The sequence below is a fragment of the Camelus dromedarius genome, chromosome 8 (assembly GCF_036321535.1).
Source record: "Camelus dromedarius isolate mCamDro1 chromosome 8, mCamDro1.pat, whole genome shotgun sequence".
NCBI classification, from domain to species: Eukaryota; Metazoa; Chordata; class Mammalia; order Artiodactyla; family Camelidae; genus Camelus; species Camelus dromedarius.
In genome coordinates, this window is record NC_087443.1 from 67,187,477 (window position 1) to 67,211,956 (window position 24,480).

Genomic DNA, 24,480 nt, shown 5'->3' on the forward strand with positions numbered 1-24,480 from the left:
TAAATATATAACTATATTACTGGTGAAGGACTCATTACCAGTTCTTGAGGACTTCTATAATTCAAGCATAAAGTTAGGCATTGCTTCAAAAATCTAGGAGATGAAGAAAAAAATGTTTTATTGAAAAGTACTTTTTAGTCTTCAAAGACAGTCACAAACCCGAAACTAATCCTCAGCACTGTGTAAAGTGAGTACTGCCTCCCTCTTTCCTGCCCACCTCTCCACCCCCCAACAGAAAATAATTAAAGTCACAGACAGCTTAAGTCACTGACAGGAATACTGGAGGTTTCAGTGTTTCTAAAATAGAAAAATAGTATGCTGAGTACCACACAGTTATTGTTAGATTACTGTATTTCCCAATAATTCTGACACATAAGAAATATGATCCCCATTTCATAGATAGGAAAACTGAGGCTGGCAGAAGTTTAGGATTCAATCCTAGACCTTGCTTCAAAGAGTGTGGTCTTTCTATTCCCCTAAAATGACTGTCGACTTAATGAGAAAACACGGCTAACGGTCACCCTCTTTACAGGTAATTTTGAATGATAATTAAGAAATAGCTCTGCTAAAAAGAGAAAGTTCATAACTCTAACAACATGGGCAAAAATGTAAACTTGCCACAAGTAAATGCTGAGAAAGCACATTGTACCCTCAACAAAAGATGTAAAAATACTTAAATGACATCACTTTAGAGAAAAGGAAAATAGGGTTTCAGAGGAAAGGTAGCAAATGTCAAAAAAATTCTATAGTTTTATTTTCAATAAAATATGTTTATTTTAAATAAACATGGAAGATTTTAAGATCAAATTCAGCTCCATCAGGTACCACATTTAGGCAAAAAACAATTATCTGTTATACTACCTGTTATAATATTCACCTATCCCCAAACCAAACCATCACCACCACCAAATTATTTCCTATACCCTCTCCTTAGAGTTAAGGTATTGTTCTGGTCTCTTAAGCATTCAAAATTAGAATTAGATGAGATGCCAGATCTAAAAAGAAAAGCCACATGATCTTCTATTTAAATCTTTATTTCTACTGGCCTATTAATCTGAACTGGCCTTACTCCTAGACTAGAAATTTCCATGATCCTTCACCTCTACCAAATTTCTGCAACAAGGCACTTGTGATTTAAGAGAAACGATATTTATATCAGGACATTCTTGAGCAGACATGAATATTTAACATAAACTCCTTGGGTAGCACACAAATCTCTCCCAGGTTTGTAAATCCTTTATACCAAACTCAGAATTCTACTTCCTGCCCCCTAACTCCAAGTAGAAAATTCACACGGCACAGTTAGCTCTCCACAAAAGTTATAAGGAAACTTTATAAATTGCAGCGTTAATACATGGCACTTAAATGTTAGAATTTCTACGTCCTGCTAACTGGCTCATCCCAGAGAGAGGTTAGCATCCAGGTATACCTTTTAAAAGATAACTCTACTGTCTGAGAGCACAGCCACAGTGGATTCTACATTCCTGTGCTAACTCATCCCTCTGGCAAAATGCCATCAGAAACACACCTTTTATCCAGTCGACTCTTCTCAAATACTACACTACAATGTGGAATATTCTACGTGGCTTGAGTTTTTTCGCCAAAATACAAACAACAAACCCATACACACTCTTTCTCAAATGTTCCTCCTAACATTTTAGTGGCCATCCTTCACCATCACTGAGATTACCCCTCCACCCCATGCCCTATCCCCACAATGGACACTTAGCAAGAGGGAGAGCAGGGCAAAGCCACAGCTTTAATTTCTTATTCCGTCCTGCTCTCGCTCCCCCTCTGACTCATCTCGCTAGGATTTTAATGTTGAGTGCTAAAGTTCAACATCTAGAAGTTACATGAAGGTTTCCACCAACTCTTTGGAAGAGTTATCTGAAAGTAAGATCTACTCTCCCCGGAAAATCATACTAAAATTTAAAAAACAAAAACAAATTGCTGGCATCAACTATTAGACCAATATTTGGTGAACAAATGAGTGGAAAGAAAATCGAGTCAACATCTTTACTTGGAATATTTGATTTATAAATATGGGACTAAGTTCTACAAATGAATGAAGTCCATTGAGACTACACAACAATAAAATTCACACAAAGTTGGAAAGCTGTATCATGTATTTCACTGTTTATTAAAGGCCAACAAAGTTGTTAGAGGCAACATTCTTACCCAGCTCTGGGGAGTACAGGAGTAACAACATCTTCCCACAAATGGCCTTTTCCGGCTCATCAGGCTTTCTTTCCACTTTAAGGTTGCAGATCTGAAGACAGTCGGTCTGAAACCACACTCACCCTAATAAATACAGAAAAATAGTGTCTGAATGGCAAGAGAATTACACTTGTCTACCTGATCTCTAAAATGAAGCTATTTCAGATAAGAGAGAAACTTATGACATATTTTCCTCTTGTCTGCATGTATTTCTGAGTGATTTTCATTCAAGGTACTCCCTCCACGACAACACTTGGAACAAAGCTTGGAACAATAAGCAGAAGTTGAGCACCTAAGAATAGTAATAGCTGGCAACACTCAAAGCAGCATACCAAAGTTTAAAAACTAAGTTGTAAAAGGCCAGGCAGCCTTCTGACAGTAGCAAGATAAATAAAATCAGACTCCTGGATCCCTACACTAATAATTTCATCTCACTCCCTCTTAAATCACACACTCCCACAAAAGACCTACAAAGGCCTTACAGAGTAAGCAAGTTGTTACGATGCAGCTGAAAATATTTTACTTTAAATGAAAAACAAGGTAAACTTATATAACATTCCTTTATCCTAACAAGAGAGTTTAAAAGCCGGAACTAAAATTACAGCCGTATTATCCAATTAGTGTCAAACTCTGTTCTTCTGTTCTAAACAATTTTCTCTTAACTTTGAGTTCATCAGTTACTCCAATCTCACTGATGTAACATTCTCAAAAACGAAAAAGAAACATAAAAAACTACCCAAAACCTCAACATCAATTTTTATCTAAAGCAGATAATTTTCAAGAAATATTTAAAACACGCCATGTTATATTGCATATGGAAAACAAAACCACAAAAAAATGCATGGCCTTTGGATTGGGATTCATACTAAAATTTCCCATTTTTAATTTCTGAAGTAAAGTTGATTTGCATTACAAAATTCACACTTGTTAAATGTAATTATGGAAAGAAAGAAATCTCTTTATAATAACATCAGCCAAAACAACTAATAGAGTTTTTTTTCTATGCAAAAGCGTTTTGCTTTTTAACATAATCTGTACAAGTTTCCTACCCACAATCTTTCCAATAGTGTAACACCATCAGAATTTTTAAATATTAGGCCGAATAAACATACCTTCTAATACCTGGAGGCAGCTTCTGTAGCTATTTTAACCTCTATTTGAATTTATTGCTTCCAGTGTTTCCACCTTCATAAACAACATTGACACGAACATCTTTAGGCTGAAGGCTTTTAACTCATATCTCAAACTTACCCATTCCTCATTTACATGCTTGCATCGACCAATACTGTATTCAGAGGAACTTGGCAAATAAGAAACATCTATCGTGCCAAGGGTCAGTGCAGATTCATCCATGTCACAAAGTGTACCTCCCAGATCATGCGCTATAAAAAATAAATTCCATTTATGTTAATGAGGGATCCAGAGAGTAAGTACTAGAACTCAAAATTCTAATTTCTATGTTATTTTGCTCCATAATAGGATGTCAAATGAACTACAAGAGGATGTCCACCATGTTTAGTCAAAGTGTGAAAACAAACTTTGGTGTGTATATATGAATTCAAGCTATCTTGATTTAAAATAAATAAATAAACATTTGTTTATGTTTCCTGAACCAAACAGCTACGAATTTGCAAGAGTAAATAACAGCTTATTTCAGATACATGACAAAGAATTATTTCACCTGTCCGAATAATTGCATAGTTCTTAGGAGGATGAAGACACACATTTATTAAATATAAGTTACATGTATGCACACAAGCAGATAATTTTGAAAAATGTGCTGGGAATTTTGGGTCATATATACTATGCAATGTAACATGGGTAAAGGCAATGACGGCACCTCTAAACTTCCCCACTTAAACTGAGTTAAGCTCTTAATTTTCTTGTGCTGCCTTAAATGAAATGATATTTGCACTTTTAATACATTCACAAAGTTCTAAAACAAAAGTGCGCTGTTCAGAAATATCTGATTTATAAGTTTTCATATCTTTTCAATAAGCCTCTTCCTACCCTAAGAAAAAATGTTCACTAAAGAAAATAGCTATTAACCTAAAATATAAGAATCTTCTAACATAATTCTCAAGTTATTTTCTCTTTTGGCTATTTCTCACTCGGCCTTAAATTAGTCCTTTAAAATCTTGAAAGGTCATATCCAGGTCAACACTGTTCCCTGGAAGGCAGATCCTGATTTCTTTACTATCCCCATATGGGTTTACTGCGGTAACTGTTATTCTCAGCATAACTATATACATCCTTACAATTTTACGTAAGTAACCATCTAACATAATAGGCGAGGGGAGAGAATCGTAAAGCAACGTACCTGGCATGAAAGCTTGTACTAAAAAACTCAGCTATTAGTTTCAGGTGCAGAATGTGGCTACAACAAGGGGAGCCCGTTGCTGCCTGGGAAAATGAAGACCGGGCTGGCCCCAGTGATGGCGGGAGGACAGGAGGGGAAGAGTCTTGGCGCAAATTGAAGTCCACGCTTCGCTGCTCCCTCCCCACGTTTGTCCAAGGTCAAGAAGTTTAAAAAAAAAAAAAAATCCTGGAGGCTCCAGGCTATCGGCCCATAGGAGTCACAAAGGCAAGAGAGCCAGTTCTGAAGCCAAGCATATCTGAGTTCGAATCCCCCACTGCTTACCATCTATGTGACTTTGCACAAGTTGGTTAACTTCTTCGCTTTGGTTTCCCCATCTGGAAAATGGGCATGATATGCTAACTCTTACCTCCTGGGTTTCTGGGAGGACGGGATAATACATGTAAGGCGCCTGGCACAGTGTCTGAAACACAGTGAGTGCTCAATCCAATCAATGGTCATCTGTCATCGGATTGTCTCCAGCACCAGCTGCTCTCTGAGCACCCCTGCTGCCTCAACGCCAAAGCCAATGCCCACACGTCCCCCTCGGATGCGCAGGATTCTGAGCCCACAGGAACTTCCCGTCCGCCCAGGGGAAGCCCGGCCGCAGCCCGGTCGCCCAGGCAGAGAACAAGCCCGATCCCTCTGCCCGCACGAGCCGGGCCCATCTCTCAGGTAGAACCTTGGAGCTCGAGGGAGGGGACCGGGGCGGGGGGAGCAGACCGCCCGACAGCTGGCGGAAGTCGCGCCGGGTCCGGCCGAGAGGGCGACCACGCACCTGTCCCGGCGCTCCCGGCACGAGCAGCCTCGCGCAGCCCGCTCCCGCCCTCGCCGCTCACACCCGCGGCTCCTCCGGCTTCAGCTCTGCAGCTGCCCGCACTTCAAGTCTCCGCCGGAGCTGCTGCAGCGTCGCGCCCTGATGACGCAACGGGCGCCGGGAGTGACGTGCACAGCCGCGAGCCGGCCAGTTGCTGGCGGGCTACGGCGAGGGCCCGGGGGCCTGAGGGGTCGGTGTCCTGGAACACCGCGTGGATCTGAGAGTAGAAGTTGTGCCCACCGACGTGTTTTTGTGTCCAAGCATGGCGTGTGGGGCCTAAGCGCGCGGTGATTCTGCCTGGTGCAGTCCTGTGAGTGTGTGTGTGTGTGTGTGTGTGTGTGTGTGTACACCTAAGTGTGCATCGTGTGAACGCTGCTCATCGGGAAGTTTGCATCTCCGCCAGGCTCTCCTGGGAGGGTGCACGCGAGCAGTCTGGGTTTACCTGTATAGGTGTGAGCTGTCTTTTTGGGGGATTCATAAGAATGCAGATTTTATTAGGTATGAGGGAGGTGGGGATTGGGAATGGCCCTGTTATATAATTTTGCGAACAGTGGCCGAGTGCCTTTTCCTAAAGGCAGAAAAATGAGGAATTAAAAGAGAAACAAGTAAGGCTTGGAAGAGCCTGACTCCAAATAACCTTGTGTTTAGCTGTTGAAACAAAATAACCAGGGGCACAAAGGGTTTCTTTCACAATATTTGTCATGCCATTAACAAGGCCAGTGGTTATCGCACAAAGGGTTTCTTTCACAATATTTGTCATGCCATTAACAAGGCCAGTGGTTATCAAGGGATTAGCAACTTCGAAGGAAAAAGATAAACTTTAACGTACATTTGAGCAACAAGCATTAGGTATGAACTAGCAGCTGGGAATACAAAGATCGTTTAAGCATAGTCCCAGCCGTCACACCTCTGCCACCAGTCCTCATCTCTGCACTCATGAACCCTAACCCTCTCTTCAAATCGGTCTCCACCCCTGTCCACCCATCGAAAACCATCGAGAGCTCCCCCACAGTCTGAATGCCTGGCATGTAAGGCCTCACACATAGGCCTCTGCTTTCCCCACTATTCTCCATCAGGAGTCCCTTACTCCCAAATTGCTCCTAAGCAAACCATGGACACTTACACTTCTGACTGTGCTCACAGCACCCTCCCCTAAATCCCATAGTCCTTTCCTGAACTAGTCTCTAACCCTTCCCTAATCTCTCCAGCCTCCCATAATCACACTGTCCTGTGAAATCTCACAGATTTACTGTGGCACCACGCCTTGTGTCTATATCAATTTGTGTCATTCTTCCACAAGATTATGAACTCAACATCAATGCCTCAGTTTTGCCCCAGTTTCTTAGGTAACACTACAATGCATTGTCATAGTAAGCATTCAGTAAATACTTGTTGAAGCTGAGGAATAAGAAGACAAAGAGTTTCTTCTCTTGCACTTTCTACTTCTGTTTATAAATCCATCCAAAAACAATTCAAAACAGTAGGATGGTTATTCATTAAAAAAAAGATTTTGACGGGGGTGGGAAGGGATAAACTGGGAGTTCAAGATTTGCAGATACTGACTGGTATGTATAAAATAAATAAACAAGTTTATACTTGTTTATTTATATATTATATATAGCACAAGGAAATATACTCAATATCTTGTGGTGACTTATGGTGAAAAAGAATGAAAATTAATGTATGTATGTCAATGTATGACTGAAGCATTGTGCTGTACACCAGAAATTGACACAACATTGTAAACTGACTATACCTCAATAAAAAGAAAAAAGATTTTAAGCTTCTTTATTCAACCCACACACACACCTTAGCTCCAAGCACTTAGCTCCTAAGTACTCAAGACCTATGTCGACTAGAATAAGATGAATTCTTATCCCAAAATATCATTAAATCATTAAATTTGTGTACAAATTACTGGTCCCTGACAGAGAAAGAGGGCAGAGAGAGAGAGAGAGAGAAAGAAAGGAAGAAAGGAAGAAAGAAAGAAAGAAAAAAAGAAAGGGAGGGAAAAGAGAAAGTAGAGGGAAGTCACAGGATTGGAAGTCTGCTGAAGAGAAAGTAATGAGAAATGAAGAGCATCATAGGAATTAAAACGTAAGCTAGAGGGAGAAATTAGATTGTCTTACATAAAGTTCATTTGTAGGCAACTCTTCTGTAACACCCATTGCACAAGAGTTTACTGTGTGTGCAGGAGATGTGGATTGCAATGCACGGGGTGGGGCTGGGGGGGTGTTTCAGGTTACTCAATGAGAATTGTTTTGGAAACAAGTGACACCCTTGGCAATCTGTTTTATCAACAGAACCACAATAATTTGTAGTAATGCAGATCCAGTCTAGCCAGCCATGATGGAGCAAACAAGGACTGAATTTACCTTCCTGCTAAGACAACAACAATTACAACAAACAAAACACAAGCAAAATAAATAAAGCAAGCAGCAGTGCAGGACAGTGGGACAGTGGTCCATAAGGGAAAGGAAACAGATGAGGTAAGCACGAAGAGTGTCTCAGGCACTAAGAGTGCCTAGAGAAAGTTGCTGGTGCAGAGTTGGGTAACCCAGGAAGAGCTAGGCAGACTTCCTGAGTTAAGGAGATAGAGCTGGGAGACCAGGAGGCCAAAGTAGCTAGAGTTGGAAGTACCAGAGAGGAGAAAGCTATACAGAAAGAGAGGGAGCCCTGGAGACCTGCAGAAGGTCTTGCTCAGTCTCCAGCTGATTAGCGCATCAGTAGGAGGCTGTTACCCAAGGCCAGGGAAAGGACCACCTATACAAAGAGAGAACAATCACCAAAGATCCCGTACAGGGTAGGGAAATGTTCCTGTTCCCACAGACAGAGTGACAGGTTACCCAGTGAACATACAGAATCAGGAATAGGGCCTGGTCCTGGCACCCAGATGGGAAAACCTCATTAATTTGCAATGCAAAAAGTCTTACCTCAGTAGTAGGGTAAAATTAACCCAAGTTAGGTTGTCCTACCTAACAAATCTTAAAAAGCAGCCCCCAAAGTATCAAACTTCCCAAGAAAAATATGTCCCAAAACAAAGCACAAGAACACTTATAGGAAATCAAACGTATCTGATACCCAGCAAGGAAAAATTTACAATGTCTGTCTTCCAATCAGAAATTATCAGACATGCAAAAAGAAGCAGGAAAGAATGAACAATAATGAGAAAAAATAATCGATTGAAAGAGTCCCAGAAATGACGGAGATGATAGAATTAGTAAATAAGGACACAAAAAATAATCATACCTATATTCTGTAAGTCCAAGAAAGTAGAGGAAAGATTGAGTATGTAAGGAGAGATGTGAAAAACCTAAAAAACGACCCAAACCAAACATTTAGAGATTATAAAACCATTGTCTGAGATTTTTAACACACATACACCACTTGTATGAGACTAAAGGCAATTTAGATATTACTGAAAATATTGTAATAGAAACTAACCAAAATGAAACACAGGGGAAAAAAGTAAGCACTGGAATATAAATGAATAAAGTACCAGTGAGCTTAATAAAAATGCGATTGGAATCCCTGAAGAAAAGGAGAAATATCAGAAAAACATATATGAAGAAATTATGGCCGAAAACTTTACAAATTTGATGAAAATATAAATTCACAAATCCGAGAAGCTCAACAGACTCTAAGTAGAAACATGAAGAAAACTATACCAAGGAACAGGTCAGTTAATTGCTTACAACCAGTGATAAAGTGAAAATTTTAAAAGCAGAGAGAGAGGGAAAAAAAGATACATCATGGTGCAGAGGAACAAAGATAAGAATATCAGCAGATTTCTCATTAGAATTATGCAAGTCAGAAGAGAGTGAAGCAGCATCTTTAAAGTTCTCTAATCAAAAACTGTAAATCTAGGACTCTTTCCCCAAACATATATATTTCAAACACAAGACAAAATAAAGACATACCGACATACGAAAGCTGAAAGAATTCACCACCAGCAACACTTACTACAAGAAGTGTTCAATGAAACTCCTTCAGATAGAAAGAAAATACAACCAGATGGAAATTTGATTCTACATAAAGGAACTAAGAGTTCAAGAAATCATAAACATGAAGGTCAATAATTTTTTTCTTTTCAAAACTCTTTTAAAAGATAACTGCTTAATGCAAGCAAGAAAAACAATGTTTTGGGGGCATTATAACAGATGTAGAAACAAAATGTATGACAACAGTACAGCATCCAGAAAGGGGAAATATTCTGTTGTTGTAATATTCTTATAGAAGCATAAAGTGGTATGATATACTTGAAGGTATAAAAAGTTAAAGATGTGTACTCTAACTCTTAAAGCAATTGCTGTAAAAGCAAACCAAAGAGTTATATTCAAAATGTAGAATAGATAAACAAGATTACACTGTATAGCACAGGGAAATATATAGAAGACCTTGTGGTAGCTCACAGCGAAAAAAAAATGAGACAATGAATATATGTATGTTCACGTATAACTGAAAAATTGTGCTCTACACTGGAATTTGACACAACATTGTAAAATGACTATTACTCAATAAAAAAGAGTTAAAAAAAGAGTTATAGTTAATACATCAACAAAGAAAATAAAGCAGAATTACTAAAAAAAAAAAAAACTCCAATCCAAAAGAAAACAGTAAATGAGGAGAAAGGAAAGAAAAATAGATTGATAAAGAGAAAATACATAGCAAGACTGTTGATTTAAATTCAAGCATATACGTAATCACCACAGTTAAAAGGCAAAGATTGTCGGACTGGAGAGAAAGGAAGAACCAGCTGTGTGCCGCCTATCAGAAAAATTGCTTTAAACATAGAGACAAATAAGTTAAAAGTAAACAATTGAAAAACAGTGTACCATACTAATACTAGTCAAAAGAAATATAGGTGCTTATATCCTGAGGAAGTTCTAATTTGAAAAGATACAGGCACCCCAATGTTCATAGCAGCACTATTTACAATAATAGCCAAGACATGGAAACAACCTAAATGTCCATTGACAGATGAGTGGGTAAAGAAGTTGTGGTATATTTATACAATGGAACACTACTCAGACATAAAAAAGAATAAAATAATGCCATCTGCAGCAACGTGGATGGACCTGGAGATCATCATACTAAGTGAAGTAAGCCAGAAAGAAAAAGAAAGATACCATATGAGATCGCTTATATATGGAATCTAAAAAAAAAAGAGACACAAATGAACTTATTTACAAAACAGAAACAGACTCACAAACATAGAAAACAATCTTATGGTTACCAGAGGGTAGGAAGGGATAAATTGGGAGTTCAAGATTTGCAGATACGCACTACTATATATAAAACAGATAAACAACAAGTTTCTACTGTATAGTACAGGGAACTATATTCAGTACCTTGTAGTAATCCATAATGAAAAATAATATGAAAAGGAATATATGAATGTATCTGTATAACTGAAACATTATGCTGTACGCCAGAATTGACACAACATTACAAACTAAAAAAATAAAATAACTAAGAAAGTGAAAAAAAGAAATATAGATGGTTATATTAATTTAATACAAGTAGATTTTAATACAAAGACTATTACCGGAAATGAAGAGGATCATTTTATAACGATAAAGGAGTCAGTCTATCAAGAGGAAAAAACAATTTATGTATCTAATACAGAGCTTCCAAAAAGGTGAACCAAAAAACTGACAGAAATGCTAGGAGAAGTAGAAAAATCCACGATTATGAACAACCTGAGAGAAAGTCAAACCTGGAGATTTCTGGAGAAGCTTTTCTTTCCTAGTAAAAGGAAACAGATATGGCTGGCACTGCGTTTCTTTCACTTTTTCACCCATTTGCTCTGTAACTTAATGTCCAGTCCCCACACTGCCAATCACACACCTCTGGATTTTGGTCAACCTCTATCTGCTTAAGCCAGTATAAACATGTTTTCTGTTATTCACAGGCAAATGCATTCCTGACTCATATTTAATTTTTAAGCACAGTTTGGCTGCTTCAATAACTCAAACATATGGGGGGGAAAAAGAGAGAGCTGAGAAATAGTTCCCACCAGTGTATCATGCTGGGGGATGGCAATGGAAGTGAACTTGGAGCCTGCCTTTTTGAAAGTACCTTGGGCCAGCAGAGCATGGACGCCCTCTGACTCACTTTAACCACATTTGCGGCAGAACAAGCACATTAGTTTGGCTGAAAACTGCATCATCTGTAGATTAAGCTAAAAACTTCAGATAAGTCAAGCTGGAGGCAGTCAGATTTCTGGGAGAGCTGTCTTGGCATCTCCTACCACGTGGGTTATAGGACCAAGTTGAGCTCCCCTGCCCACCCCCACCCCCAGCCCAGGAAGGAGGGCCTGCAGGACCCATGTAGGGCCCCAGGCTTTCAGCCACGAGCCTCAGGGCACTGGGACCCTGGATCAGGAACTGCTCAAGCTGGGTAATTAAGAAATTAGCTTCCAAGTCAGTTTTTGGTTTTTTTGCAATTGTTAGCTAATTCTTAAGAAATGGAAGTTATTTTTCCCTTCTCCCAGGAGCATAGACAGGCTCTATGGACTCAGTCCCCGAGGTTCTGCTGAGGGAGACTAAATAATTGCAATGAACAGCCTTAAAAAATGGGAAACCAGCCACCGGGGTCAGCCGCCAAGAAGGCAAAACCTGAATGGGCCTTTGCTTTTCCGGTGGAATCAAGCTGGCTTGTGTGACAAGGAGAGGTTGTCTGAGGAGGGGGTGGAGGCTGGGAAGGTGTGGGCCCTGAGAAGGGGCTCAGGATGGAGCGTTCTGCTTGTGGATCTGATTTGAGATGCTCCGATGCAGAGCCTCAGAGGTGGCAGATCTTCAGAAGGAGGGTGAGGATGGGATGACTGCGGAGAGTGAGAGTCTAGACTCTCCAGAGGCTCAGCAGAGGTCCAGCGGCTGAGCATGTTGTGTGTGTGTTGGGGGTAGGGGGGGAGCTCCACGCACCAAGCAGGGTGTGGCCAGGGAGCAGTGGGGAAGGAGCCCAGCCTGGACAGAGCCAGGGCCTCTGCTTTTAGGCCTTTCTCACAACACAAGTGCCAGGCAAAGGGCGAGGGGGGGAACCCCAACATCGATCACCATTGACCTTCTCAGGACCCTTGACGTGAGCAGTTTGGAGCCAGGTTAATTCAACATCCATTCACTCATAACACGTTGACTGATAGCCTGTTTTGTGCCAAGCATCTTTTTTAGGCACCAAGGATACACAGATGAATATATCACACATAGATCCTGCCCTGATGGAACCAAGAGTCCAAGGGCAAGTTGTGGAAACTGCAAGGAAGATCCAACAGCCTCTGTCACAGAGAGTAACAGAGGCGCCCACATTAGGTAAGGACATCAGAGAGGACCTCTCCAAGGAAGGGGCAGCTACCCTGAGGCTGGGGTGTGAGGAAGACAGGAAAGGAACTGGGAAAGTCTTCCAGGAAGAGGGAAATGCACCTGCCAAAGCTCTGAGGGCGGACAGAGCTGGGCAGAGAGAACTGAACGAAGGCCGGTGCGGGCTGGAGTGGAGTAAAGGGGAAAGCGGCCAAGAGGCGGGTTGGGAAGACAGAAAGAGTCAGAGAAAGCCAGGCTTTTTAAGCCGTAGTAATAGTTTTGGAAAATCAGAAATCAAATGGTGACATGTCATCAGTGTCCTGGAGGAATCCACATGCCCTTTACCCTGTAAAGATTAGAGAAGAATGAATCAAAACAAACCTGGGTCTGTGGACCTCGACAACCTGGAAGGAGGCAAAACAGACAGCAAATGAGAAGCCACGATGCCTGCCTGGTGCAGTTCGGCCTCAGAGAATCTAGGCGAGAGGTAAGTAGGTACATTTTGTAAGCTACCATTCATCGGGCACTTACTATGTGCCAAGCACTGTTCCCAGTACTTCATAGACATACCTCAGGCAATCCTCTGCACCACCATGGCATGGTGTGGAAAGCAGCCCACGCCAGACAGTAGTGGACTTTAATACAGAATTCTACTTAGAAAGGTCTTAGGAGGGCTGAAAGGACAAAAGGAGACAATGAGGCGGCCTTGAGATTAGCAACAACGGGCGATCACGACCCTCCTGAGGGCTGGAGTGAGAAAGCCAGATGCTAACAGAGCAGGGGCCAGAGCCACCTTGGCAACAGCTGGGACCAAGGAGAGAGGGGCTGCCTGGGAGGCACGTAAACCAGAGAGCGGCCACTGCTGGAGATGCCACCTGAGAAAGGGGGATACCCTCCTGGCCTTGCCCTCTTTCTGCCCTCCCATCACCCGCCAGCCCCAACTATTGGCTGAAATAAGCTGCAAGGGAGCCTAAGCATTAAATTTATCTTCATGCCTTCCACACCCCGCCCCAGACAGAGAGTAAAGCAGAGAAAGATGGGGATTCGAGCTGAGAGCAAATAGGCAAATAAGCGGTCCATCCTCCCAACAGCCTCATAAGCTGGGAACTATTATTATCCCCATTTTCCAAAACTGAGGCACAGGGAGAGGTGAGGTGAATCTGGCGTGTGGAAGAACCCTGATTTGAATGCAGATCTGTCTGATTCTGGAGCCCAGACACATAATGGACACATTATTTAGCCAGCCTGGTAGTTAGGATTAGGCCACCAGATTCCAGGTGTGAAAGCGTATCTTCATGGTAAACCCCACTCTGTGAAGGACCTGAGGGTAGTGATACTCACAGGCGAATGGCTTAAAAACTGAGCTGCTACAGTGGGACAGGGCATCAGTGGACTAACCTGGAGTCCTTCAAGCAGAATATCTGAGAGCTGTGCGAGGGCTCTAGAGCCAGACAACCTGGGATCCAATTATGGTTCTGTCGTTTACCAGCTGTGTGACCCTAGGCAAGTTATTTAACCTCTCTAAGCCCCAGTGATCTCATTTTAGAAGTGAATTTGCTAATGTTCACTTACTTACCAGGTCATTTTGAGGTAAAATGGAACAATGTACACAAGATAATTAGCATAGGGCCTGCCCCATGGGACGGTGCACTAGATAGTAGCTATTACTATGTAATTAGTCTCCTCTTTCAGAGACCATGGAGACAAAAGAGAGATCTCATTCCTTTGAACTTGAATCCTGGCAAAGAATTTGCCCTAAAATCTTTGAAACCCACATGAACCATGAAGGTTACTTTGTTCTGGGAAGAATGTCTCTGTATCAGTCAGGATGGGCTAGGTTATGATTCAGTAACAAATGACCCAGAGTCTTAAGACAACAAAGTTTATTTGCTGATGCTACATGTAAACTGCAGGTTATTACAGGGGCTCTGTTCATAAAGGTCACTGGGAGGCTCCATCCTGACACGTGCTTCCTTGATGGCTGAGGCTGGCACCAGAATGTTTAGTGAACCATGCACTGGCTCTTAAGCCACTCATCACTTCTGTTCCCATTTCATTAGCTCAGGCATCAGATAAAGCAAGAGAGTGAAGAAATGTAATCCCAACATGTGCCCCAAACCAGATAACTAAACAATTATGAACAACCCTAATGACTATGAGAACCACCTCAGTGAAGCTTCCTTTGGTGGGACTGGATGAAGCAAAGGTCTTTTCGGAGCTTCATTAGGCCAGACTACCCTAGCTGACATCATAAGAGTTTGTCTTTGTTGTGCCTAGAATCGCATCTCTGAAGACAATATGTCTTTCAGGAAAACCTTTTGTTCCTAAATACTGCTTAAGACCACTTCTCTGAAAAATCACTCTTAGTTCTAGGATCTTTTTGCCCAAGATGGTTTGTGGAGCTGGGATGCTGGCTATAAGCAAAGCACCTTCTGGAAGAGGGATCCTAATGTGGCCTGGATTGTGTGTTCCCAGACCTACCCAGAACGTTTGTACTGTTGTAAAACCTGATGTCAGACTGTCGGCTACTGAGGGCTTGCTGAGCAAGTCCAAGCTCTGGGTGCAAGCCTCTCCTTGGCTTTCACAACCTCATGTCCTGCTGGATTTCTTTCTACCTACCTCAACATTTTTTTTCTCGGCATCTTTTGCTGGTTCAAGGGTCTCCTTCGTTCTCATTCCACACTCTATCCTTAGCAGGCCAGGAACCCAAGAGTCATCCTTAACTTCTCCCCACATCTAATCCAACACTAACTTCTAGCAATTTAACCTTCTAAATAGCTTTAAACTTCATCATCCTTTTATCTCCCTCTCTGCCTGAACTGTCTTATTCCAGACCACCATCCTCTTCCCTGGGAGGCATAACAGCTCACCACCTGGACTCTTTGTCTCTATTTTCTATCCACCATCCTCCCAAACATCCCACACATCAGCCAGGATGAGCATTTGAAGATGCAACATCGATGATGTCAAACACCCCCATTTCTCTGCCTGATCCCCACACCAACTGATTAACGTCTTTTTCATTATTCTTTATAGTTTTTAGGACCTTCCATGTCTAACATATTCCACCCTCTCTGACCTCACCACCCTCATCTCCTCCCACTCTCCCTCTCTCTCTCTGACTTTAGTGACTCTGGTTTTCTTTCAGTTCCCCAAGAAAAGCGGTCTCTGCTCTCCCCTTACACAAATTGCTTTCTCTGCCTGCAGTCGTCTCCCCCATGACCCTCTTTTCTTTCCAACTCATGCTTCATAACCCAGCTCAAATCTCACTGCCTCATGAAAAACCTTTTGACCCTCTGGCTAAGGCAGGCCCCTTGTCATATGCTTCTTCCCCATGGGACTTACCACAATTATAGTTGAATACTTAATTGTAGAGTTAGCCATTTAAGATCTGCCCCTCCCTCTTAAATGTCATTCTTGAATTCTCCCCTTCCTTTCCTTTGTATCCCTAGCACCAAACAATGCCTTGCACAACATAGGTGCTTAAGATCTCTTTGTCGAATGTCTAAAATATAAGACATGATTAACTAACAATCAAGAAGCATTCGAATGGCTATTACAACTCTCAGGAGTCCTGGACAAGGAGCGCTCTAGGAGTAGAAGTATTCAAGGAGGGGTATATGAATTGTAGAGTTTTGGGGCTCAGGAGTCATGGGTCTTGGGGAAGGCATGTGTCCAAGCTAGATAGAGAGGTAGGAAGCAGATTTCCCATTCCTCTCCCACCCCCACTTCCTAAGCCAGAGAAGAGGAAACAACATAAGTACAAGGGAAAATAGGGGCCCAGATCCCCAGTGTAACTAGCAACACAGTGGACGGTGGTCCACAGATAAGAACACCACAGTGGGGAACACGTGTGCCCAACACACTTGCAGGGAGGAATTAGAAAATACTTGAAAGGGAAAGCCAGACATGGCTGGAGACATTTTTCTTTTTCTTCCCTGTCTTTGTCAGGAAGGAGAATGTTTTCATGAAGAAAGACAAGGAGAAGCAGAACTACTCTGCATTTATTCTTTTTCTAGTGAGTTCAAAGTAAATTAGAAACTTACTTATCAAGTCTAATTGGAAGGAAGATCAGTCAAGGTTTAACTAAGGCTAATTTATGGAATACTTTTAAACAAATTTACTTTCATTACTTTTTGGGACCTAGAAGCTCTAAGATTGTCTTTTGGAAATGTTATTCTCCTGGGTGTTCTAAACATACTTCTTATAACTGTCTTTGGCTTTTAACTTATAGGTTTCCCTAAGAAAAGTTTTCCGAAGTAAAGAGTGTTATCAACCCGGTTTCTAATGATCTAAATTCCCTGATAGAAAGTGACACCTGAATAATCATAATACAGCTGGCTATGGTTTTAACCTAATACTTTCTGATGGTCATCATCATGCATAGCTCATAAAATAATTTGAAATCGTGTATTACAAGGATGCTCCCCAACATGAAAGTAAAATACTGGAGAATAGGCTTTCCATAGCTGAGGGCCACAGGGTGCAAGCCACTCTTCTAGTCCCACTTTGTTACAGTGCTGACTGGGCGGGGCACTGGGCCTGCCCTCCGCTCAGTTAGGTTGACTTACTCCTCACTCATTCCTGTTGCACCCCCAATCCGGCTTAGGAGATGGCAAAACTTTTCCACCTTGATCACATTATTTTACAGTTACTTTTTCCAGAGGCCCTCAGTTCTGGCCCAGGGTTCCTACTTCACCTCTGTCTGTAAATTTAGCCCCCATACATGAATTGTAGAATGTCTATTAACCACTATAGCTTCAGATGGGATGGAACAAACTTTAATATCCACAATGTTGGTTTTTCTATAGATTATTTATAAGTGATGTTCTTTAAGGAATCATCGGTCTAAATTTCTAGGTCACTGGCTCATTAACTGTTGAATAAATATAGTCTAGGTAAAGGATGAATTATATCTAAAGTCCCATCAGTTGATCAACTCATGGAATGAATGAACTATTTTAGCCTCCCAGAGATAAGGTTTAGTTAACTTTAAGCTCTACCAGGTATGGCATGCCTTATGTATACAGTGTGAAATTTTTTAGTGATAACAGTAGTTATAATAATAGAATTATCTACTTGGTCAGTAAACTCATTTTATAAACCACAGTGACCCTTAGCTAAATTCAAATTAAGTGCAGTAGTCAGCTGGCTGTCCTCTGCATCTCACCTGCAATCTGTCACCTGCAATCAATTCATAGGCATGTGTTTCACGATTGGGCATGTGTTTCACGATTACCACATGGCCACCATTCAACACATCCAAAATGATAATTATTCTGAACCATCCATTACAGCTTGACAAACTACGTTATCCAGAACTGTGAACGGTCTCGGAATGTTGAATATACACTCAGTCTATGGTTTGAATCTCTGCGTGCCTCACTTCCCTCCTCTGTAAAACAAGGCTAATAATGGTACTAATAATAGTGGGAACCATATCACGTTTGTAGTCATCATAAGAATTCCTGGGAAAATGTGTAGTCCTCCAACAGGAAGGGTGCATTTGATCCAAGTATCAACCCCACTTGCTTTCACAGGTCACAGTTGATAAATACGGTCTTTGTGAATCACAGGCTTCCCCAGCTTCAGTCCAACGAATTTTCCTTTCCCAGTTAGAACGTTTCTAGAGTTTTCCTTTGATAACTATCCTACGGATTGAGTCGGTGAAGTCTTTAAAGCAGTAGTTCCTAACTTTTTGGAATCAGGGAACACTTTGAAAATCGAAGGAAAGGCCAGACTGTCTCCAAGAAAAAAAAAAAAAAAGTACATGTAAGAGTTTACATTCTATTTCAGGGGGTTCATAACCCCCTCCAAGCTCATTCATGGATCCCAGGTTAAGCATCAGTATTTGAAAGCGTGGCTTGGGAGAGAGCCAGTTTGGATCTTGTTCTTTTAACAGTGGCTAAACAAAACGAGACAGAAAGTACACTTGTACTTTGTAAAGGAAGTATTAATTACTATTAGCCAGGGGTTTTGAGAAAGAAAGGGTTTCGATGAGAAGGAGGATGATGGAGAGGGGGAAAATGAAGGAGAACAAGAGGAGGAGGAGCCGTCACCTGAAATGGATCAGGGCTGGTAAACTAAACGTACACTTTTCCCTCTAAGTGAGCCGAGGATGCAGCCCTGCTTTGAACTGGGAAGTACTGCGTAACCGCTATTATTGGCAACTCTGGGGGAGTTTAAGCAACTGATTGTATCTACAGTTTTCCTTTAAACCTCAAGCAGGTAAAATATTATCTTGGGGGCTCTTCACGCCTGTTCAATGACTCAGACACAAAAGAAATGCTAATTATGGGAACTGAGCTGTGAATTTTGAGTGACCCTAGGGACAAAATGATTATCTGGTTGTCTTAAGTTGCGCGAGATTTATTAGGGGGTTTTAAGATTACATTAACTGATTTTTACCTTAAGTGCTCTACCTGGAGAAGCATTAAAGTCTCCTGATAAGGAAGGATTTCAAAGAGGCAATGGCATCGGTGAGAAGATCTTTTTGGTGAGTCAGGGGTACTGTAAGGAGAAAAGCCCAAGTGGAGTGGATGGGTCCAGCTGGAGTGGTGGGATGGGTTTGCCACTTTGCTTAGGGCTTACTAGGTTCCCCACTCATCTCCTGTTTCCAACAGGATGAATGCCAGAGACCAAAGAGGAAGAATAATGTATTTACAACAAAGGTCATAGAATGAGGCCAAGGACCCGGTTACATTTCTGTCCCATTATGGTCTCAGATTGCACCCCTGCCTTTCAAAGCCAAACATCTTCTCAGGGTCTGCAAGCAGTGACTTGCTCTTACCCTTGCTCACCTCTGCTCCCTCATCCTCCACCACCTCCCCTCCCTCACTCTTCCCCAGTCCCCGAGGCCATCTCTTTTTATCTTGAACCATCCCAAGCTCATCCCTGGCTCAGGGCTTCTGTATTTATTATCCCCCCTGCCAGGAACATTCCTTCTCTAGGTATTTGCATGGCTGACTCATTCTTACATTTAGGTCTTAGCTCAGTTAGCAACTTTCTGTCTCTTGCCTTGTCACTTTCCTCCAAATTATCCTGTTTTATTTATAGCACTTATCACTAGCTGAAAATAATCTCTTGATTTGTTTTCTTCATATTGTCTCTCTTCCCCATTAGAATATGAGCTCCGTGAGCACAGGCATCTTCTATGTCTTGGTCACAGCTGGAGCCCCCTCTTCCCCACCGGCTCAGCATAGAGAAAGAACCAAATATACACTTGTTGGATAAAGGAATGAATGATCATCATGGTAGCTACATTTATCGAGCTTTTTCTCTGTGCCAGGCACAGGGCTGCAAGTTTTTACAAATCCTCTCTCCTTGAATTCTCACAGCAACCCTCCAAGGTAGGTATTTCTCCCTTTGTCCCCATGACACAGATTAGGTTGCAGAGAGGTTGTGCAGCTTTTCCAATGTCGAGGCTAACAAGTAACCAAGACCTGATTTGGATCAAGGTATGTTTGAGTCCAACACTGACTAAATCAGGAATCAGCATGCAGATAGTAATTATTTAAGGCGTTGCAGGCCACATGGTCTCTGTCACAACTGCTGAGCTCTGTTGTAGAAAGCAACCATGACAATACATAAACAAAGGGCTGCGGCCGTGTGCCAGTAAAATGTTGTTTACAAGCGGTGGGCAGGACTTGGCCCAGGAGCTGTAATTTGCAGATCCCTCTCTTAAGTCCTCATTCTATTTATGCTTTGCTAGAGGGGGTTAAACGGAAGAGGAGAAGCAGAATAAAAGAAAAGCATTAAGATGCATGCTCTTCAATTAAGAAAGACAGCAGGTGAATAAACTAAGTTAAAAAGGGCAAAATAGGTGATAGGATTCTGAATTACAATTACATTGGAATTACAACTCCACTGATTTAACTTCTCCACTGAATCAAAACCATCACTGAAGACTGCAGGAGACTTTAATTCAAATAAGGTGTTCCATTTTAACCAAGGTTCCATTTGTACTGTGATTCTATGTGATTTCACCTGCCAACACCCCAACAGACCCACATAACCTTCATCCCAAGTAGCCCAAGATGGCCAATATTGAAGGACAAAGTATCACTCCGACTATTAAAACGCTTCTTCTTCCAGCCACTGAGCCGAAAACTTCATTCTTTTCCTCTCAAGCAAACATATGAGTTCATTGGCAAGAAGTGAAAGACGAAATATGAATCACAGGTCGGAGCCAGCCCAGAGAAACCACTCGCAGCCTCACTGGGAAGGGGAACGTATTTGTCCCCTGTGGTTTAATCAGAGTGGCTCTCGGGACTGGAGATTAGCATTAAAGGAAAAGATCAACTCACCAGTCCCTTGAGCCTGGGCTGTGAGCAAAGGGCTGAACCCGGAGAAGGTGGGAGGCAGGGACAAAGGTGGCTTCTATAGTGCTTGGGTGTGCATAAGCCAAGGCTGTTGTGAGCTGGAACCTTGCAGGGCAAGGCCTCCTCTCCACCCACTGTTTTATCCTTGGGCTGTCCTGGGGCATTAGAAACACAGTAGACAAAATGCCCACTTCTCTCTTACCCTGAAGAAAGAACTCCTCCAGAAACAGCCTTCAAGAAAGACTCCCTCTGGAAGCAACACGCAGTTCTTAAACCAGTAGGTGCCTTTTCCTCAATCTGTATGCAATTTCCTAAACAAGGGCTTTCAGTGTTTGAATAGACAACAAAGATTCAACCCTTGGTCTCCTGAAACTTCTTCTAGACCCACGTGTGTCCTTTCTTGTAAAATCCAGTTTTTGTAAGAACACTGCTAAGTCGGTTTAACCAGAACCCTCACCTTTGACATCTGATTGAGTTCCTTATCCTCTGCCATCCCCCAGGTGTTTTCTGATACCCTGGACTGTCTTCAGCAAAGAATCCTGTTAGGTCAGTTTATCCAGAATCCCCCTCACCCAGGATGTTTCCTCTTAGTAATTTTCCATCCACTGACCCCTGACCTGCCCCTTAACTATAAACCCCCACTTGCCCATGCTTTACTTGAAGCTGAGCCCCATCTCTCTCCCTGACTGTAAAAGCCCATCGCAGTGGGCCTTATGCTTATCACAATGGTCCCGAGTAAAGTCTGCCTTGCCAACTTTAACAAAAGTTATAGAGGATTTTTTTCCCCCTCTAACACAGAAAAGCAGCCCCAGCATGGTAGAACCAGCATCTGAAGGGGGAGTTAGGGATGCAGCTCTGCCCCAGCTCTGCATTAACCTGCAGTGATGTCCTGGGTACCCCTTCCCACTTGCTTCCTTTTTCTGAGTCTTTTCTTATCAGTAACACAATGAGTCAATTTCATACCTTTTCATTCATGTAGACACCCATCTTTTTGTTGTCTGTTTAATGCCTACTATATTTATGGTTGTTAATAGTTACTATTTAACATAGTTTATATTATTAACTGGTTTCTATTGAACACTTAGCATTTACCCAGTTTTGTCATATGCTTTGCTTTCCATATGTTCTAATATTTCATTCTCATAACCTCCCTGTGAGGAGGGACCTCGGTGGTTGCAGTCTCACCTGGCAGCTGTGGTTCAGGGAGGTAACAAATTTGTCAAGGTCAATTAGGGAGTAAGTGGCAGAGCTGGGAATTGAGCCTGAACTCTTTTTTTTTTTTTTTTCCTCAGAACTATACTGTCTTCATGAGCCCTGTAGCCCTTGGTCAGGGTCTGACCAGAGAGGAAAATGCAGATTTAAACTCGCTTGCCTTGAACCTTTTATTACTGCACCGTGACGCCCCTCACTGGGTTAGGCTACAAAAAACCAAGATGTTTTTCCTGGAGGAGATAGTGGAGGACCTTCCATGGATGTTCAGTGCATGGTCTTTGCCCTTGAGACACTTAGAACCAGGCGAGATGATAAAAAAAAAAAAAAAAGCCCAGGAGGAGCAGTGCTGATAAAGCACAAAATAGGACTGCCCTCATCCTCAGTTCCTTACTGTCATTTTTGTGCACAAGCCAACATGAAACAATGACATCTGAAAACCTGTTTATCAGAGAAACTTTTTCTTTACTAGGGAGAGGCAATCACTTGAAGGATGGACCAAATCAACAATCTGGTGATACAAGAGATCTGGGGGCTCTCCTTGAAACAAACAGACAAAGATTTATTTTTGACATGACATATCAGTGTTGGGCTGGCCAGAGAGGGAGGTGGGGGCACATGGTGGGATAAGGAAAGCTTCCCAGAAATAGGAGAGCAAGGCGAGGAAAGTTAGTGGCGTGTGCAGATCTGATTGTCCCAGGGGTGGGGAAGAGATAAGGGGACTGAGTTTAAATACTGAATGTCTGCTACGATCCATGTGCTTTTATATACACTGAGTAGGTTCTAACAACAATGGGTAAAGTTGCTGTTTCACAGATGAGGCTAGTAAGAATCCAAACAGAGATTCCAGCTCTTCTTCTCACTCTTTACCTCAATGCCTGTGTAGACACCATCCTACTCTAATCCAGACTTTCATGAAGTAGATGGCATTTTTTAAATATCTGTAAAAAAAAAATATGTAGCCTGCAAAACCTAGTACAATGCCTAACACATAGTAGAAGCTCAATAAAATGGGATGAGTTAACAACTCAGCGTGGTTTGTCAAACTGACATAGGTATCATCTAATCCAGTAATTCTCAGTTGGGGGGTGATTTTGCTCCCCAGGGGACATTTGGAAATATCTGGAGACAATTTTGGTGCCGCAAAAGAGGGAAGGAGTGCTAACGATATCTAGTGGGTAGAGCCCAGGATGCTGACAAACATCCTACCCTGCACGGGACAGTCTCCAACAAAACATTATGATCCACATTGTCAGTAGGGCAGAGGTTGAGAAATTCTGATCTAATCCAACATGTTTTACATACAAGGAAACCATGATGCAGAGCGACAGACTTGCCCAGAGTCATACATCAACAACTGGTTAATGGCAGAGCCAAGATGAGAAACATCCCCTGAACCTTTCTACAGCAGTTCCTGCGGGACTTCAAGGCTGACCAGCCAGAAGGCTGCCTGCCACAGGGATGGGTTCAGTGGGAAGGAAAGACTATGTTGGCATAATGGCCCTGGCAACTCAAACACAAGCACACAGATTCACATGGACCAAGAGTGTTGCTCTTCAGTCTGGATCATCCCCTGAACAAGCAGCCAAGGGAGGTTCCAGAGAACTGGGAGACCAAGACTCAGAGCACAGAGTGCTCACCTTGAGGCCTTTGCTGCCCACCAGCTTCTCACTCCCACCCCTTCCTTTCCTTGCGGCTGTAAACTGAGCACAATCAAGTCAAAGAAAGAATTTTCTTTTAATAATTAAATAGGCAAGTTAAAAATATTAATGATTAAGTGCTCATTTTGGCACAAGTAGAAATTGCCAGAAACCGATTCTCTCCAAAACATATTAGTCATTTGCACTGTCATTGTTGCCACCAACAATTTTTTTTTGGCCTCCTATGCGCCAAGAGATGTGTTGGGTCCCAGGGGAGAGATGGACAGAAGAAGAAGAGGGTGTCCGCCAATATCACACCTAAGTATATCCTTGACCCCAAGAAGCACTCAGTCCAAACATGAAGGTCTTCTTTGCAATCGCCATCCCGGAGCAAAGCCAACATTGCGAAATGGGTAAAACAAAACCTTCCTTATGGCTAATAGCTAAGCTGTGCATGACGCACTCATTTTAAACAACTTTTAACAGAAACATTCAATACGGCCCAAGAATTTGGACTTTACCACTTGTACTTCTGGTGTTTGGTTTGCCTGGTGGACATTTTCTTCTATCCATCAAGCTTCATGGGGGACTTCTAATGCCCTGGATCCTCCTAGGTGGACAG

General features: G+C 42.2%; 1 protein-coding gene across 7 annotated transcripts in view; it reads right to left on the reverse strand.

Annotated features, from left to right (window-relative positions):
• GPAM (glycerol-3-phosphate acyltransferase, mitochondrial) overlaps positions 1–24,480 on the reverse strand; it is a 59,723-nt gene that overhangs the window by 29,776 nt on the left and 5,467 nt on the right. The window contains exons 1-3 of one of the 7 annotated variants that reach the window (XR_010381987.1): positions 4,859–5,308; positions 3,469–3,599; positions 2,179–2,301 (exon numbers count right to left, since the gene is read on the reverse strand). Coding sequence is in view for 6 of the 7 variants with exons in the window: in XM_064488407.1 (XP_064344477.1) it covers positions 2,179–2,301; positions 3,469–3,599; positions 4,859–4,976 (372 nt within the window). In the remaining variant the exon portion in view is untranslated. Of the gene's footprint in view, positions 1–2,178; positions 2,302–3,468; positions 3,600–4,537; positions 5,310–5,351; positions 5,499–24,480 lie in introns of those variants that run through there. The other 6 variants (XM_031461750.2, XM_010983255.3, XM_064488407.1 and 3 more) reach the window with 6 other exon arrangements.